Here is a 20,034-nt window from a genome sequence, read left to right as displayed (position 1 = left end):
TGTGTGTGTGTGTGTGTGTGTGTGTGTGTGTGTGTGTGTGTGTCCTTCCTTAACATGAGCTGGGAGCAAATAGATGTTGCGAGTGTTCGTTACACTGAAAATTGTCCCCTTGTCACTCCTGAAGTGGCCTTAATTGTATGCTTTCCTTTGCTTTCTTTCTCATGTTTCTCATGCTCATGTTGCAGTAAAGTACCTTCCAATTACTAGTTTTATTTTTTTTTATATTTCTGACATATGCACGGATGTGAAACAACCAAAGTAAATCATACAATCGACCAACTGCCATTAACCGATGAAGCACATCATATTGTTCTTTTTATATAATCTCTTGAATAATGTGAGAACTACAGAAATCAGATAATCCTTTGTTTTTTTGTTATTTTTTGTTATTTTTAGTTTTTTTTCAACCCCCAAAAATACAAATAATTATATTTTTCTTGTCAGAATTGAAATCCCTGATCTATTCACTTATCTTCTATTTTGTCTAATTCTGTATCATGTGCTGGAGCCACTCCTTGCTGACATTGAGTGAAAGGAGGCTACACCCTGGACAGCTCACAGTTTGTTATACTGCTCACACACAGAAAGATCAGGAAAGGCACACACTTACAGGCAAATTAGAGTCACAGTAAACAAACAAAGCTTTCATTGTAAGAGTTTTTGCTGGTGGATCTGAGCTTGCATGCACAATCAACCAATCGTGCATGGAGACTTGCGTGTTTGTGGTATAAAACACACTCAAATCCCAACAAAATGACTCAGTCGACAGGGTGGAACAAGCAGAGACAATGACCTGATGCAGACATGCCAGAGTTATCACCCACACATCTGCAAGTGTAAACTTGAAGGTAAAATGGCATTTCAACTAACTGAAGGATAGCCAAGTAGTAATGTCACTGTTGACCTTAGTATAATCCGTGGCCAGGAAAGAGTTTGCAGTAGAACACAGTGTTGTCTGCTGCAGTCTGAATGTTACAGTATGTCGCTTTCTAGTTGTTTAGGGTCTTTTTTTAAATGTATTTCTTGTTTGGGTTTAATATTTCTGACTACACAAACAGACGTACTGGTTCATTGTAGGACCTTGTGTGTTTTCTATTTGTCAAATAATTTTTTGAGAAATAACATTGATCTGTACACTTCTAAGTTTTCTTTGTATTGTTATCACTGTGATTGACAAATAATAAAATCTTGACTCAAATAAAACAATCAGAAGAGTACATACAAGCTTTGGTTCAAATGAAGTTAATGACTGGATTATAGATAATTATCAATATTTATAACATTGAAAAATTAACAAATCTTTGAGTGTAACCTTGATCAAGGCTTTGGTTAGGTTTTAGTCAAGGTTACTACCAATTACACAAGAAAACAAAATATTGAATGTTCATAATGACTTGTTGATCGTTTGATATGTAAAATCTTATAAAGTTCAGCATCAAGTAGTTTGAAAGTTGAACGAACTATAGCTGATAAGGAACGTCCAGTGACCTTACTCAATTCCTAGTTTGGTCTCTCACGGGCTATAATAAAGGGAAAATGGGATATTTCAGTGACTTTAGGTTAAGTTACACTTATTCTTCACCTCTGGGGAGATATCTTTAACTTAAACCTGACACTATATTTACTATAACTGGAAATACAGCCTGGAAAACCAAAAGATTTGCAAACATGAATGTAATGTGTCATTTGTGTGTCTGTGCACTGATGGACTGATTAGTTTACATTAGAGCAACACTGCAAACAATATCTTAAGAAATATATGTTGAAGTCTGAAGCATTTGCAACATTAAACTTGTCCCACAAAGCTCTTTAAAGGCTCCACTGGGTCAAATTCTTTTTAACTTTTTTACTGTAGTGCTTTTTAAAAAAAATTTTTTATTGAAAGCCATAATCTGTCACATTAATCTTACAAGGTGCGGACCCTCTTTCTCACTAAAAAGAGACACAAATTAAAGATAATACTTAGTTGAAACATGAATTGCATGTTTTTATGTCTTTTCTTTTTAGGTTTCATACTGTTTTGATAATATTATTTTTCAAAACAATTTTTGTCTTTCCTCATACTACAAGAGGTGGTTATATCACCGGTGACACATGAACCACAGTTTGAGAATCAAAGCTCAAACGGATGTGCCGAGTCATTAAAAAAAGTTACTTTTGTGACTTTTTTCTTTCTTGGGCTCTCGAGTTATCTGGAATTAGCATTTCTACCTTTACAGACAATAAGGTGTTTTAGAAATCCCTTGTATTTTCCATAAATGCTGTTCACCTATAAACCAAAGAAGAACACTTGAATAATCTTGCTCTGTGTCTGTTGAACCTACAGGCTACAGAGCCAGGCAGACAGGAGGGAAGCGGAGCACTTTAACCCGGGTCGCCTGAGCTGAACTTGAGTAAATCAGCTGGTCATGGATGACGGCTCCTCACCGGGCAAAGTCAGCAGCTCCACAGAGTCCGTGGCTACCGTCACCAGTGAGGAGTTTGTTCTTGTGCAGACCAGTTCTGGCGGGTCACCACAGGGATCGGAAGGCAAACCAAGACTCAAGGTCTGAGCCACTCGGGTTGTAAAACCATGTCACACTAAAGTGTGTCAATAGTCTTGTGTCAACCTCAATAAAATCGCGCGAGAAAAGATTGGAAATATGTGAATGGAAAGGACACTTGGATTCCTCAATCAACAAGCATCTTGGGCTCTGACAGCTTTATTAATTAAATACCTGACATACGTATTTTTGTAAATATGAAGTACAAGAACTGCAGATTTTCTTTCAGTCCATCACACACTTGTGCATTTTTTAAATTTGTTTTATTTTATTTTATACTTGCATCACTTTTCTAAAATGTGTTTTCTCCCAAAGATGTCTTTGAACGGCAGTGAACAGCTTGAAAAAGCCATGGAAGAGGTGTTGGATGATGATGATGATGATGACGATGGCGATGATGTGAAGATAGAGAAAAGCAGTTTGGAAAAGATGGAGAAGAACACGGAACCGGAGAACCAACCCGTGGAGGCTCAGCCTGCAGGTACACACTCCCAGACTGTTTCTCCTGGTGGGGAGTTTAAGGCTGCTTCTGTGTTTTTTTACCCAACTTAAGACCTTTACAATAGTTTGTTTGCGTGCATAATATTTAGGAATACCTTTTATTAACGACATGCCTTGGAGTCAGATAAATAGAAATATTTTTTAAATGCACACACACATAAATCCTCAGTAGAATAAAAAAAGAACTGGAAATACTCTTTATTTAGCCACAATCACAACATAATTTTCACACCTTACATTGAAAATATATAGAGAATCCTCGTTGATCTCATGTTAACTGTATGTGAATATATTGTTATTATTATTATTATTATTATTATTATTTTTACTAATTATAATAATTGCAGTTTCAACTCTGTTAATCAAAGCAATGGTCTTTTTTTTGTTTGTCATTGTTGAGTTGTGTAAATTGCAAAATCAATTTAAAAAAACAGATTTTAAGTAGATGGAGGAAAAAGGTGAAAAGAATCTCACATGCGCAAGCAGAAGAGAAGAACCTCTGGTTCAATTAGACCTGGGGGCTGTGGCATCTGCTTCGACAGGTTGGATTGGGAGATAGTGAGAAAGGAAAGGACAGGACAGAGAACAACAAACAAGTGAGAAACAGACAGCATTTATAAGACCATGGTTCACAAAAGTGATAGTGTATATATATATATATATATATATATAAGTGCTGTTAAACAATTACAATTTTGATTCAGGTTAATCACAAGGTTGCTGTGGATTAATTTAGATTAATCACAATTCAATATTAATTTTTAATCTAAATTAATTGCATTTCATTTTCCCTGAGCAAACAGACTCAAGAAAGAAAAGGAATATATATGCATTTAACGTGTTTATTGAACACCTTTAACAGTTAATTCTACCAAACAATGTCTTTTTTCAAAACAAACATTTCTCCACATTAATATGGCCCTGTTACTCCTTCCTCCTCCCACTCACTGTGTTTCCTCACCGAGTTTATCTGCCCTCAGCCACTTGAGCTGCGTTTGTATGTGGGAGTGTATCAATATGAAGGCGTGTGTTTGCAATGGGTGAGGAGTGGACCTCTTTTTAACTCTCGTAAACCACTTTGTGATCATTTTTCTGTAGTAAGTAGTGTTTTTGTTGGTTTCTTTTGATTACAGTTTGAGAATAACATTGCTTTGTTCAAACTCTTTGTGACTATCACAGAAGCCTCTGTGACAAGCAATGTTCAGCAGGCTTTAGTCAGAGTAAGTAATTGTTACTGTGGAGTTTTAACAACTCTGTATTTCTTCTTACATTTGATTGTTTTATTTTGGAATTATGGAATCATGAAATTTGTGCCAACATCCAGAGAGTCCAAAATGTAACTGTCAATCCTCCTGTATGCATTCATTATTTTTCAGTAGAGATCCATAAGATACTACTCTCAAAATGTGATTGAAATGATCTGATCATGGAGAATCCCTTAGAAGCACCAATACATTATCGTGCTGTGAAGAAAAAGTTATATAAATAGTGTGTTCATGCCAGTTTCACTAAAGCTGAAATGCGGAGCAGAAATCATAATCTAAACCGATCTTTATTTGAATAACTGGGTTGTGGCTGCTATTGACATACCAGAATCCTGTTTTCTCATATTAGCTTGCCAAGACTGTGTATCAGCACAGACAGGTTGGCCTGATAGTTGAACAACTCAACTACTGTAACACACTTCTCATTGGGATCTCTGGCAAGAGCCTACAAAAACTTCAGTACATCCTGGTGATAGTGTACAAATATGAACACACAAGAGCCATCCTCCAAAAGCTCCACTGACTCCCCATCTCTGCTTGGATAGACTACAGGGTCTGCCTCCTCACTTACCAGTACATACATGGAAACAACCCCTCTTACCTGAAGGAGCTGCTTCACCCTCAAACCTCTACATGTTCACTCTCACAACTCCAACCATCTCCACCTCCCAAGAACTAAATCCTGCACCATTGGCGATCAGGCTTTGTACTTCCAAGCTCCTGGCCTGTGGAATGGTCTCCCTGCTCACCTGAGAGCTCCTCAAACCCTCCAGAGCTTCAAGAATGGACTAAAGGCTTATGACTACAATCAAAGATCAACAAGAACAACATTCTAGCACGGACTGATGTACTGCACACAGATTTCAGTTTCTTTGAGCCCCCCCCCCCCATTATTCAAGTACTACTAATAATAGTAATAAGTTAACAAATGTGAAACACAGCATGAAACTAAATGGGAAAATCACCAACCAAAATTTAAACAATGCAACAGAAACTTCTTAAAAATTTCCAACAGAGCAAAATGAGGAATAGTGTATCAGGCCATATTCATTTTGTAAAAACCAGTACAAGATAGATTTTTTATTTTTTTTGTAATCCAATAGTATTACACTATTTGTGCAATTTATGTTCAGGTAAAACTTGCAATTTCACTTTAACATTTTAGTCTGAATCAAAAATTGGATTAGAGTTTCTTCTTGTCTTCCAACTTATCACCATGCTCTTTACATTTCTACATGACTTTGTGGACTGATATGTTCACATTTTCTCATGAAACATAAGACATTAATCTTCAACATTTAAAATGTTTCATATGTCGTGGATAAAGTAACCAGTTAACACAAAACATGATAACAAATAATCATAATACACCATGAAACTTAATCATGTTCTAACTAGATACTGAGTGACTGCTTGAAATATGTTAAATGCTAAAACATTTTATGTCGGTGCAACATGAAATTTTATGTTTGAATGTGATACTGTACATTTCTTTTTTCAGAAGGCGCCAGTTTACTCCAAATATATCACTCGTATTTCTCTTTACATATTTAGATTCAATTAACCCAAATGTAGCCACTCAAAATGACTGTCTGGCTTCCACTTTGTCCCACAATGGTAATGTTGGATGGTTTTTTTGTGCATAATCCACCTATGACTACAATTGTAGTCACAATGGCCTAGATTTATCTTGATTCAATATATTAGATAGTCAAGAAATGCACAATGAGGGTGTGTTTTGTCCTTTTGTCCAAACGTTTGATGTCTTGCAGTTATTTTAACGGTGTTTTTAATATAACTGGTTGTTAAATTACGTCACGATAAAGAATCAAGTCTGTAATTAGGCAGTCATATTACGAGGTCTGGGAGGTCACGGAAAGGACTATTTGGGTACAAAACTCCCTTTTATTGCTTCCGCGAAGGTTTGACTGTTGTAACCATCCCAAGCTGACTAGGAGATATCGTTTACATGTTATATCCTGTCAGTGGTGAAAAAATATGGTTATGAAGGTCATAAAATGGAATTTACATCTAAAACATAAATGTTTGCTTATAGTAAACAATCCATTAACTTGCCTCGTATCATAAAATATATATATTTTTCATCCATACCAGCTGTGTTCCTCACAGCTGCAATAAGAGGAAATGGTTAATGTGGTGTTGAGTTGTAGCCTGTCAGCAGTGGAAGTGCAGCTGCTGCTTTCATTGTTCTGCTTCCTGTTTGTCAGTGTAAAAGTTGTAAATCAAAGGTCATTTCGCATTTCGCTGACCCCCCCCCCCCCCCCCCCCCCCCCCCCCGCAAAGTTCCTGAAGCAAGCTTTCAGAGCAAAATGATAATATCAGCACATTTTTGGTCCGTCCACAGATGCGTGTCCAGCACCATCCAGCGCTGCAGTCTTGGAGGAGGACAGCGTTCAGTTCAACAAGCTGTCCTACCTTGGCTGCACATGGGTCAAAGCCCCTCGCAATGAAGCAGAAGCACAGAGGGCCATGGAGACACTGCGAGCTGAGAGTGCCATCCCCATCCCCATCACCCTGCATGTCCCCTGTCGTCCGGAGGGTTCTGTGAGGTCAGCCAGACAAGTGAAAGAAATTCTGTGCATGAGTTTGACACAGGGAAACAGACTCAGCACCACCATCATTATACCAGTAGAAGCTTTTACGAACATGACCTAATATGTCAATTATCCATAATGTCTATGTAATGTCATAAACGTTGGGACACTTATGTCAAACGTAAACAACAACAAAAGGTAATAATTTGCAATCTCACAAGTCACCCGATTGCAGGAAGCTGGATGCCATGCTGTAGGCAGCTTAGGCAACATCTGGAAAATCTCCTTCGATCCTGAAAAGTTCCTTGAGGTTATAGAGTTACATCTGCTCCCATTCATATGTCCCTTTCAGGCTTTGCATAAATCAACACCACACTGCTAAACCACATGCTGCATTTATCAAAAGAGCATGCCTTGACAGTCGAAGAAACAGAAAACAGAAAATCGGTCCAAAAGCCCTTGAGCCCCTTTGAACCAATTCAATTCAATTCAACTTTATTTAAGTAATGCCAAATACAAGACATTTCAAGGCCCTTTTACAGAGAAAACCTAACAGATCTACACGAGCAAGCATAACCTTCTGTGGAAAAGAAAAACTCCAATTTTTAGAGGAAGAAACCTTTGGAGAACCAGGCTCAGAGGTGGCGGCTTTCTGCTCTTCCGGTTAGGGGATAGAAGGAGAGAAATGGATAGGACAGACAATAGATCTTGTCAGTGAAGATGGATCAGGGCAGGAGGCTTCAGACCATGAACCTCAGTTCCACTGTCAGAGAACCTGCAGGGATGTAGAGAGGAGGAGAAGGAGAGAGAGAGAGAGAGAGAGAGAGAGAGAGAGAGAGAGAGAAAAAGAGCACAGACTACGAGAGAGGGAAATGTTGACATGTAATAGTGACACATGGTGATCGAGAAAGGAAAGAAGCTAAATCAAGACTGCTGGAGGACCCACCTCCAGCAGTCTTGACTTATGGCAGCTTAAGTAGTAACTGGTATCCTTAATTCCCAAATATTTGCAAAAAAAAAAAATAAATAATCATGGCCCTTAGCCATTAAATTTCAACCTTTTTAAAAATTAATTTATTAGACTCAAACTCAAATGTGTTGTCTATATGTTATTGTCTTCTCAGTTCCTCCACATTATATTCAGGACTGTGTGGCATATATGTACATACTTTATATATGTTTTATTTTTCGCATTTGTTTTTTTCTCCCTAGTCATTATTATTATATGCTGCTGTGACATAATGAATTCCCCTGCTGTGGTATGAAAACATACATTTATTGTATTGTTTTAAGATTGACATAATTTAATATAAGAAGAAAAGTAAAGGCTCTCTCAACATTCAGAAAAATGAATTTTCAGAAGTATCATTAAAGCGCATTAACGTGAGTGTAGTGTATGCTCTTTACACAGACTCATCACAGATCCAAGCACTGGTAGAAAAGACAAACATTTAATATAAATATAAAGACTTGTTAGACTTACTATGGTACTATTTGTTTGGTAAATCATTTACTGTGACTTAATATGTGCTTTTTTGTCCTTCATATTTGAAAAGAGGACAAGGTGTTACAGTTTAGTACAATATGAGGAGTTGAGAAAAAAGGTTTTAGTCATCCTGACTCATAATTAAAACTGAACATGAATAACTGAGATGCATCAGAAAAGAAATAGGATGTGACAATAGGAATCAGTTTTATTTTATTTATTTACCAAAATGAAATAGTTTGCCAAAAACGAAAACAAATTGGTTACTTAATGGGAGCTTGGCTGAACATAGTTAAAACATTTTTCAAAGGTTGTCATCATCAAATAGTGTATTCTTTTACGTTGTATTTGTCTAGATTGTAACTGGTATTATGACACAAGATCAGAAAAGCTGAATAACTAAATATATGATTATATTTATAGATATCAGTATAACAGAATGCAACTTAGTCCAAAGCTTAATCTCCATATTAAAGTGAAATACCTTTCCCCAGGATTGTGGACCAGGCCTCCGGCACGGAGATCGCTTCGTTCCCCATCTACAAGGTGCTGTTCTGTGCTCGTGGCCGAGAGGGCTCGGTGGAAAGTGATTGTTTCTCCTTCACTGAGAGTTACCGGAGTTCTGAGGACTTCCAGATCCACGTTTTCTCCTGTCACATCAAAGAGGCCGTGAGTTATATATGTTCAGTCAAACTGTAGCTCAGCATGGTTTCCTCTCTGGAATAAACCACTTAATGCCGAAATGTTCAGATAGAGTGGTGCGTTAAATCACAATTTCTGTTAACTTAAGGGGAATCCCTGTTTCATTAGAGCCAATTGTACATTTTCATCTTTTAATGGACTTAGACACCAAACATAATTCCCTTGTATGATTACACGTATGTAATGTCATAATTGGTGTTTGGTTTGCTTTTCGAGCATCTGACCTAACAGACTAACACTTTCCTTTGGCTGGAGGTGCCATTAATCTGGTGCTTTTTTCAAAAAGAAGGATGGAGTGTGTCTTGTTCTCAGCACAAACAGCTCAGTTCATTCCTTCTTTTTTATTCCCTCTTAAGATTTATTGCTTGATCTCAAAAACTCAAAAGTTTCAAATATGATTGTGATAATGAAATAAGGTCTAAGAAGAAAAAAAATCAGATTTTATGAAGTATTGTAATATTTTGAGATATTTTAATTCTAGTTCTCATGACTGATAGAATAGCATTTTTAAGAATTCCATGAAAATATTGGAATTACTTCGACTTATGTGTTTAAATGTATTAATGGGGGAAAATAAATTTTCTATTGTATTTCAGTATTTGAAATCAATCTTTATACATTTAATCAACATGAGGACAAAATTAATCTAAGAAACTTTTGCCTGTGAATTAAAAAAAAGATTAAAGTTAAGCTATTACATCCAATAAATGCTGAACATTTATGGGATATAGTTGTCTGATGACTGTGGTTCATAATTAGTATTTGTAGTGAAAAAATGTCTATGACTTTCAACTTTTTCTTCTGAAATTGCACTGAGACTTAATGTACCCATAATGATTACTGCAGTGGAAGTACTGACAGTAGTGAACCAGCAGAGGGCACTGTTGTCTTCTGTTTGTACTGAATTCCATTTAAGTGTCTTCATTATTACTATTATTTTAGATATTCTCATTATGCTCAATTACTCCTTTTTTCTTTCTCCTACCAAACCTGAATTGTATGTCCTTCTGTGTATTTATCTTCTTCTTCTTCAACACAGGTCAGCCGTATCTTGTACAGCTTCTCAACAGCCTTTCGCCGTTCGTCACGGCCAGCAGACATCAGAGACGCATCATCATCCAGCCCACCTGACAGTGATCTCTACACCTTCACTGTCTCACTGGAGATTAGAGAGGATGATGGCAAAGGAAACTACAGGTACCTGATCCACACGTGACGGTTTAAATCAATAAAGAATAAACACAAACTCACTGGGTACTGTGTGTACACAGTATCTACATGCTTTTTTAAAAAAAGATTTTCTCATTGCAGTCCAGTGCCTAAGGACAGAGATAAATTCTACTTTAAGCTGCGGCAGAGTGTTCAGAAGAAGGTTGTTGTTTCCGTTCAGCAGATGTGCAACAAGGAGCTGGGCATTGAGAGGTGAGGATCATAGGAGGGAAAAACAAACAAACCCCAAAGCATAACAAGTCATGGCGTCTTTGTAGTAATGTGCATTCACAAGTGTTTTATTGCATTTATCTCTCACTCAATTTGTTTAATAGAGGATCTATAATCCCAGCTCTGTAACTTGGGTTGACTTCTGATGGAGCTAAAAGCCTCTGTTGTTTCTCATTTCATTTCATTTTCATTTAGGCTTTATTTATTCAGGAGAAAACACAATGAGATTAACAATCTCTTTTGCAAGTGTGTCCTGGTTTCTGGACTTCTCAGCAAGTTCATTATTGTGTAACTATTGTTCTCTGTTACTCTTCCATTAGCCTGACAATAAACTCAGATGAAGTTTTAGTTATGTGCTAATTAAACTATTATTGTTTTTTGTTTTTTTTAGTTTTGTAAGTTTGTGCAATGCATAGAAAACTCATCTAATAGAGTTTATCATGCCGAACAGTGCTTAAAAAAATAAAGCCTTGTTATAAGTGTTATTTATATATACTATGCAATTATTTTCTGTGTGAAAAACATCATTTAAAAGTAAAACATGATGCAAATCTTGAAAGCATTGCTACAACGTATTATCAAAATATCTGTCCCAACAATAAAAGGAATTTGCCAGCAAATAATTTATGGCTTTCTTTCATGTCTTTGAACTTTCTGCTGTCCCACCTTTTCATGTGTTTATGTGCTCGACCAGCTCTGAAAACACTGGGCCAGTTCCCCTTTTCATCTTCACCTTTTGCATCTCGTTGCTATCACAGTGTGATGGACACCTGCCCTCGGCTTTATTTTTAGTATCAGTGGAAACCCCGATTGTGACTGGAACAGATCCCCAGTGAAATGTTCAAGCATGTGTTTGGCAGCTCTTGATAGTTATTCAGGTTCTTAGTCAGTAATTCTTTTGAAGCACTGTTAGCTTTTGCATCATGTGTTGTGTGGGCGTAGTACATTATGTGTACTGTACTCATCTGTGAGCAGCTGAGTAGTTCTTCATTTAGGAGGATTGTCTCTTACCTGAAAGTCTTAACAATTCAGGCCATTTAGAAGGAAACTTGCAGATGGCAATGCAGAGGCTACAGGCAATATACATGCTATGAGTCTCTTCTTATGTAATGCATATACGGAACAGATGGCACCCCGAGTGTGAAGCTGAAGGGACCATTTGAAGCATTTATTTTTTTTTACTCGATTTCAACCAACAGATAATGTCACTTTACTGTAATAAAACAGCACTAAGAACACGGTAGTCATGGTTGTTCGAGCTTTCCTGTTTTCTTACACTGGTTATACCAATCTCAGTTCATCTGGGCCCGCAGCGAGACAACACACTGTGGGCTGAATTATATCAAAGCCTTTCTGACCGACCAGTCAAGATTTTGTGGGGCATAGGTTCTGTTGGTTTGTGCCTTTATTTCATTGGTCATTTAATAACTTTTCTGACTGGCCTGTGCTTAAGACTAGATTTTACAAGTTTCTTTTCTCTGATTCACTCTTCTTAAAATGATACATTAACAGACCAGGGTATGATTCACTTCTGTGCACTCAAGATATTATTATTGACCATAATTTAATGATGTTTCCACCATACAGTTTCCTTGACTGAGCCTGCTGGTGAATGCCGATGTATCTCTGCAGAGTAATTTGTTAATATTGATTTGTGGTTCTCGCCACCTTTGTCCTCTCTTAAGGTGTTTTGGGATGTTGCTGAGTCCAGGACAAAAGGTGTGCAACAGTGACATGCATCTTCTAGACATGGTGAGCAGAATAACTTATTTTATTCATGACTCCAAGGTTACGGTGCTTAAAGGTCATATAAAATGATGTCTGCATTTCCCCCACCCCCCTGGAAAAATAATGTTTAAGACACAGACTTCCCTTGTATAACAAGTTGAACTATTTCAGTGCACTGTAGATCACATTCACCCGGTTAGAGCCACTTCAGACTCAAAATTTTCTCTGTCAAATTGATGCAAACTTACGTAATGATAAGAAATATTATTTGAAGTGTTGTTGTTTTTGTAGTTTATTTGATGATTAGAATTGTGTGGCTCTCTCCTCCTAGTCAGGCCCTCCTCAGAATCAGGAGTAGGTGCAGCTGTGAGTGTGGAAGGAGTGACAGTTTTTCTACCGCAGGCACACAGACCTGTAGAAACTGAATTTATGTATTATATAAATGTATATAGATTTATGTATTTGTGTTTAAAATAAAAGTCATCTACGGAAAATATTTTTTTTGTTTGTTTAAATAAATTGCAACTTTATTTTAAAACGTGGACAATCTCCCCACAAGTGTTTTTTTTCCTTTCTGTGAGTCAAAAATCTCCTCAAAAAGGCGACTCATTATTACGATTTTTGGGACAAAAGAGTAGCCACAACACACCCACTCACACACCTATGGGATACACAAATTCACACATGACAAGTTTATTGTCTTTTCAGTGATCCTGACATATACAGTCGAGTCCATGTAGCGACATAGTCTACCTTAAGATTAGAAGACAATGTGCTCTGCCAACTAAGCCGCAGGTGCTTAATTCTGCTCATTTATAGCAGCCAGTTCTGGCGAGTGAACCGGTTCTTCTAGTCAAAATCGGAAAACTGCTGCGAGATGCCATGCAAAGCTGCAAATGTACAGTTTCTTTTTGATGCAGCAGCAGTAAGACCCTTCAGGATGAGTCATTAGACATTTGACAGTTTGACAGAAAGAGATAAATGTAGGCTTTTGAATGTTATTTTTTTAATTTTCTAAATAATTGTTAAGCATTTAACTTTTCAAAATACACTGTATTTAGTACTCTCATTTCTTTGGTGTACCTCAGGAAAGACTATCAAGTTTATCTTGAATCTTGGACATACTCCACAGACACAAGCTTAAATGTATATTTACATGTAGCCCAGAGACTTTGTATAAATACTGTGGAACTCTACTTTTCTCTTCACGAGGTATTTAATTTTTGGCAAAAATGTGTCACCTTACTGACTGAACCTTTTTATTGATCTAATCTCTTAACTATATTGCTTGTGCAGTCCTAATCTGGATCATGAACCTCTATGTTGTTTATTGACTCAATTTTCTGTAACTGCCTGTGAAAAGTTGAAAATGGTCCATTGACTCTCTCAGGAATCAATGGGAAAGAGTTCTGATGGGAAGGCATACGTCATCACAGGAACATGGAATCCCAACATGGCTGCTTTCCAGCCTTTGAATGAAGACACGCCCAAAGGTCAGCATACGTTTTCTCGAACAACTTTCTTAAAACAACCTACAACAAGTACATTCAGAGAGTAAGAGTCACAAAACTGTACAACTTTTAGAATGTGTATTGCTTTTAAAAAGAAAATATATATATATATATAAATATATACTCCCGATTTTAAAATGACCTAAAGCTGTTTTTTAATTTTCTACATGCACTTGTATTTTAGTATACTATCATATTTAGTATACTATTACAGTAACACATTAATGGACTTAGTGGCTTGTGAAGGCTTTGCAAGTCTGAAAGTTTCAAAATGTGTTGTCATATACACGTCAGAAAAAACCCCATGTTTTCATCTGTACAAATAAAGAAGACTCATTTATATCCTAACAATTGTCCAAGTGTGGTGTGGAAATGGCAGGACAGATAAGATACATGTCTTTATCCAATTTCTGTGTATTTCTATAGTTCTTACCACGCTCTGTAGAAAAGTCTCAATATTTGATTTCCTATACTTTTGCCTTTATTTTTAAGGTACATGATCATGATGGCTCAATACTGTGAAAACATTTGCACAAGCAGGTTTTATTTTCAGTGTTGATGTTTGTTTGTAGACACTGCAATTATAAAAGAATAGAAACAAACCGGAAATGAGTGGCCTATTTGAGGACTACATTATTATCTTTTTTTTTTTTTTTTAAATCAAAGTCATATCACATAAAACAATGCAAACAACAGTACAAACTCTTTCTGCATAACACATTTTTTACAACTTTAGTTGAGATTGTATCCACTAGAGGGTGTGGCATCCCTGCAGGATACATGAGGTGGATTTTCTCCCTCTCAGCATCAACCACACAGATGACAGGTTGAAATAATTATAAACTAGAATTTTAAACTTTCGTCGTGGTTTTATCATTAGTTTTGCTTACTTTAAAGAAAAGAGAAATCATCCATCATCCTTTAGCAGTCTCAAAGAGCCTTTCTTTAATAGGTTGCTTCATCCTAAGTGGAATGACAGACAAACCACAATTCACAATTCTCTAACAATTGGAAAGACAAACCAAACAATTCCGGTATAACCGATCCATCATTATCTCACTTTTCTCTTGCTTTGCTTCATTTTCTGCTCTGCTCCAGATAAGCAGGTTCACATGACAGTTGCCGTGGACCTGGTAGTCACGGAAGTGGTGGAGCCAGTTCGCTTCTTGTTGGAAACCCTTGTCAGGGTCTACCCATCAAATGAACGCTTCTGGTATTTCAGTCGCAAGACCTTCAGCGAGACTTTCTACCTCAAACTCAGACAGGTAACTCCACCGAACCTTTTGAATTCTAAAAAGAAGCTGAATTAAACATGCTCATCGCTCTTCATGTACTCTTGTGTTGCTCTCTGAGTGGTTAAAATCATGTGATGTCAAGGTGGTTTTTGAACCATTGGCTATAAATAATTGATATCTACTCACTTGACAGTCGCTCGGCTGATAAGGACCACATGTAATCCGAAGAAACACTGATCTGATTATGATTGAGTCATATGAACACTTCTGATTAGATTGGCTCTTTCTTGTTGAAATCACGATCTGATCAGAGGACATGGTCTAACCCCGTTCATGAGTCAGTAAGAGTCTGTGTGTCTCTCGCACACCATATTCCTTTCCACTGTCTGAGTGTTGTGCTCATCCATCACATAATTTCACGACATGTGTATTGTCTATTCCTGATCTTCTGAACAATGGGAAATCTTCTTTCATATTACAGTTTCATGATAGTTGCATAATGAGCCCACCGAGCATGATGTGTTGAGTTAACAAATCCATCTTCATTACTGGCACACGTTTGCTTAAAGTTGAGTGTGGGATCCTGTGCACATGTCACAAATGGCCAAAGTCACAGTGGAAAGCATTACGACACTGGGCCACTGACTGAATCAAACAATATCTGTGGTGCAAATCGACCCTGACATCAATCTGATTATCGAGCATGAAGGGAATGAATAATGCAATGGAAAGCGCTTTGAGTTTCATAGAAAAAAGCGCCATATAAAACCCATGCATTATTATTATTATTTTATTCAATGTTGATTTTAATGGGATTATCATTCATAATCTGTCAAGTGTAAAGAATTCAATAAGATAACTTAAAATCAATCCCTTTGAATCAGTGTGTTGTCACTGGATATTTGGAATATTGTGAATATTTTCTGATTGTCATCCTCTGATCATTCTATGATTACCATTGTTTATGTATTTCAGTGTTAGCATTGTGTGTGCCATAACTATATTGAATAACTCCAAGGGTAGTAGTAAGAAACAGCACGACAGTTAACAGATTTTTGCAGGATTTTGCATCATGGAAGACGCACATTTTTACTTTTACCGATCGCTTCAAACGTGCAATTTTGTGGCTTCTCCATTGAATTTCATCTTAATATATGAAGAAAAATAAAATGCTTTACATCTGTCACTATTGAAAAAAGTCAAATAGGTGTGCAGTACCTATCTACTGATTATTTTATTAAATACTTGTCACTGCATGGTTTGAAAAATCTAATATAAAAAAGCCTCACTCAAAAAAGTGTGCTTAATGTAACAAGAAATCTATTGGAATACATTTTAATGAATCTTAACCAAATTTTATCAAGGTTTGAAAATATCTTCAAAATTAACATGGGCAAAATGATACAGCTCATTGATGTACAATTGAATGAATGAATGACTTTATCCTGCTATGTTGTTTGCACTGATTTGATATCACAATTTAATTCAAGCCATGCAATATCTACTGATATACACTAACTATATAGCTTCACAGCTTGAAGTATTAACACCAGTTCTGAAACCAGACAAATCTCTCCAAACAGACCAATAGCAAATGGGCCGAGTGAATGTGCAGCTTGAAGAATCAGAGGAATAACAGAGTAGGTCAGAGTGGGCAGCCTGGAGGCATTATGGTGTGTCACTGACCCGTCAGATACTGTCCCCAAGAGAACTAAAAGCTAAAGATCTGGCCTGAAAGATGCAAATACATCATCAGCTGACTTCCATTCCTCTCTTTCCATCTGTGAAGCTCCCACTGTTTGGATCTCTACAAAGCTGATATTCTATAATTCGTGGCTTTAGGTGTAAGTGTGTGGATGAGTGCTGGTGTGTCTCTCTTTGTTAGCCTTGTGGTAGTGTGGCGCCCTGGCCATCTATATGTATGCACTCTGTCTTTCCTACATATCCAGATGGAATCACCTTTAACTTACCCCAAACCAATTTGGAAAGAGTTGATATGATGGATGGACGTGTGCTACGTGGGAAAACCCATCCGTTGTGTTTATTAACATCTAATGGCAGACACCTTACATTATCAGTATTACCCTTTTGAATTTTATCGAACGTGTTTGACGGGCTGAGAAATGGTGTTTCCTCTCATAACTGCTATCAACACTGGGACACCTCCGCCTGCGCATCTGCTGCAGGTGCTTAAGAGATATAGTAAAGCCATAAGCTTCCTCTCCCCTGTTAAATAACAGATCCCTCGAAGTAGGCTGTAGGGAGGTGGCAGAGCAGAGGACCGTGGCGAAGCTTAGTATTGTGGAAGCTAATAAGAGGCTCTGTCTCATTATTTGCGTGTGGGTAATTAACAGTGGTGGTGTGACTCGTCTGCTTGATTGCCTCTTTAGTTATCTCTTCAGTAAATGGAAGAGTGTTGGATTGGTGCTGTGGTTAAGTGTTAATTAAAAGATAATATTGCATGGAGGATTTTGCTGAAGATGGTAATCAGAGGTGATGCACTCACCTATAAAATATCAAGCCCTGTCGTCTTATTTTTCCCAAATGGTCACGATCATCTGAAGCACCACAGACTTATTATCTGAACCAGATTTGCAACATTTTTTTCCCACCTGCTTCAATGAAAAATAGATTCTGAGCCTTCTTCACTTACACATAAATCTGATGGATTGATCAGCAGTATCATCTTCTATTTGCTCTTACTTTTGTGCGTGCGTGCGTGCGTGCGTGCGTGCGTGCGTGCGTGAGTGTGTGTTTTGTTTGTTCAGGATTAAGCTTAGTTTAGATCAGCTCTATAGTGTGTCTGGATTCTTGGAACTTTTCTGTCTTAGAACAACTTATCTATGTGACGGACAATAAAAAGTTTCCTAATCACTTGTTAATGTTAGTCCCACATTTATCAATATTAGATTTTTTTATTCAGATGGGTACAACAAAGTGTTTTGCTGAACTGCTGTAGTTTTCTAATTTAAGAGTACAATAGACACAGCTGCTTTCCACACTAAACACTCCTTATCCAATATGACTGTGATGTTGACATACAATTCAGTGGCCCAAGCAGCATCTATGTATCTTTGCCATTGGAGTTCGCCAACTAGCCCTCCAGGTAAACATTCAGGAAATTTGATATTGTTCTCTTCAATTTATGCGATATTAACATCAATAACATCTGGTTCAATTTTAACCTGACTGCAGCTAGGTTGACAACCATGTCCAAATAAACATCATTTTTGTGCTAACACATACACCAATGAAACATTGCCACAGTTGTTGTTTATTTATTCTTGATTCCAGGTTTCTGGTATTTATTGGTGAATATATCCTTCAGGTCAAGAACTTTCCTTGAATATTATTTGTACTTGCACAGCAGCACTGGTTGTTTACAGTTCACCTGTTGCATCACTATTGAACATCTCAATAAGTCAGATTAAGAACTTTTTTTTGTATCAAGATGTTTTAATCATAATTTTCTATGGAAGGACACCGTTTTGAATGTATGTTTTAATGTGTGTACAGCAGGCACCTGACAGAGTGGGTCAAAGCGACGCTGTCTATGAGGTGGTGACTCTTCAAAGAGAGGCAGACAAAAACAATGCAGACGGCAGACAACCGACTTCACCCACTGAGGAAGAGGAGGTTGATGAAGGTATTGTGGTGGCCGTTTCTCCTTTGTTGGTGTATGTATTCTCCTCATTTCCCCAGTTTCAGCCTTTCCTAATATTCGTAGACCTAATCAAATAGAAGTGCTTATTATGATCAAAACTCTTTTTTTATTTTTTTAAGAAGAAACAGGAACAGTTTGCCAAAACTCAATCTACATCCTTACTTTTCAACGCTTGATTGAAAAATGCCTCCTCCCCCTCCGGGCTACTTTACAGTGGTCTGATCCCTCAAATGATCTTGCAGCACTCACAATTTTAAATAGACTTTGTCAAATAAGGTTTTTTTTGAGGGAGGTTCTGAGGTTGGGGTTCTGCCACATTGGGAGTTCTGCCACAGCTGTGGCAGCTGTTCTGCCACAGCTGTGGAACACCCGGGTCCTCACTTACTCCTCAATTCCTAATCACACTTTAGATACACATAATGCACCCACCTCTTCATATGGTGTTGGGGGTGCACAGGGCTCCCCTCCGGCTTTGGTAGGGGCCTCCAGGGCTGGGGGTTGTGGTCTTCTCCGAGCTGATTTGCTGGGGCCTGCTCGTGTTACTGGGCTGTTGGGGCGCATGGGTGGTATGGTCCGGACAAACTGGCCCGGGGAGCCACGGGTGTTGCTGTTGGCTTCCTCACACCAAGTTCCAAACATACCTTGTGGACACACACACACACACACACACACACACACACACACACACACACACACACACACACACACACACACACACACACACACACACACACACACACACACACACACACACACACACACACACACTGTGCTGCCAAACAGGTCAAGGGGGAGAAGAAAGAAAAGAAAGTAACATGCATCATCAAATACTTTGCTTGTACTGCTTTGCATCTTCAAAGATGTAAAAAAAATAAAAATAAATTAAGCTCGAACAAAACACATGGTACAACACTGAATCTGAAATAGAGGTTTAGCAACACACATCACTTGGGTGTTTCTTTTGCATGGCCGTGTCACATGCATGTGAATATTGTTTGGTAGCTGACATTGATCAATAATGAAGTCTAATTTTGTTTAGGCCCATGAACCTCAGCAAGTATGTACATTAATGTGTGGTTGAAGTTGTTAATGTGTGGTTGGAGTTGTTTGTGTGCCTCATGGGTTAGTGAGTGTGGCAATTTGTGTGATTTCAGTTGTGTATAATGGGTGTGATTCTGCGTTTCGCGACAGGTTTTGTGTATGTGCTACACTCTGCACAGCAATAAGCTACGGGCACAATCTTGGGGGTTTTGGAGAGTTATTTGTGTGATTATGCACGCTTGTGTATTTGCTCGTGTGTCAAGCGTGTGGAGCATCACTGCAGCGCTATAAGCCAGAAATCCTGTTAGGGCTTGTTAGTTTAAAGCATTGCGGTGTCAAACAAACCCTCACAGACCCTTTTTC

The 20,034-nt window shown here is 37.8% G+C and overlaps 1 protein-coding gene across 1 annotated transcript in view; it reads left to right on the top strand.

The window, feature by feature from the left end:
* The window catches only part of rabgap1l (RAB GTPase activating protein 1-like), a 110,825-nt gene that overhangs the window by 6,584 nt on the left and 84,207 nt on the right, over positions 1 to 20,034 (top strand). The window contains exons 2-11 of the mRNA XM_080473154.1: positions 2,327 to 2,546; positions 2,859 to 3,024; positions 6,675 to 6,879; positions 8,845 to 9,019; positions 10,092 to 10,249; positions 10,364 to 10,474; positions 12,178 to 12,244; positions 13,611 to 13,713; positions 14,830 to 14,996; positions 18,483 to 18,612. Of these exons, the coding sequence (XP_080329280.1) occupies positions 2,409 to 2,546; positions 2,859 to 3,024; positions 6,675 to 6,879; positions 8,845 to 9,019; positions 10,092 to 10,249; positions 10,364 to 10,474; positions 12,178 to 12,244; positions 13,611 to 13,713; positions 14,830 to 14,996; positions 18,483 to 18,612 (1,420 nt within the window). The 5' untranslated portion in view covers positions 2,327 to 2,408. The remainder of the gene's footprint in view (positions 1 to 2,326; positions 2,547 to 2,858; positions 3,025 to 6,674; positions 6,880 to 8,844; positions 9,020 to 10,091; positions 10,250 to 10,363; positions 10,475 to 12,177; positions 12,245 to 13,610; positions 13,714 to 14,829; positions 14,997 to 18,482; positions 18,613 to 20,034) is intronic.

Source organism: Lipophrys pholis (genome assembly GCF_963383615.2).
Source record: "Lipophrys pholis genome assembly, chromosome: 10".
NCBI classification, from domain to species: domain Eukaryota; kingdom Metazoa; phylum Chordata; class Actinopteri; order Blenniiformes; family Blenniidae; genus Lipophrys; species Lipophrys pholis.
This window is presented reverse-complemented; position numbering and strand designations above follow the sequence as displayed.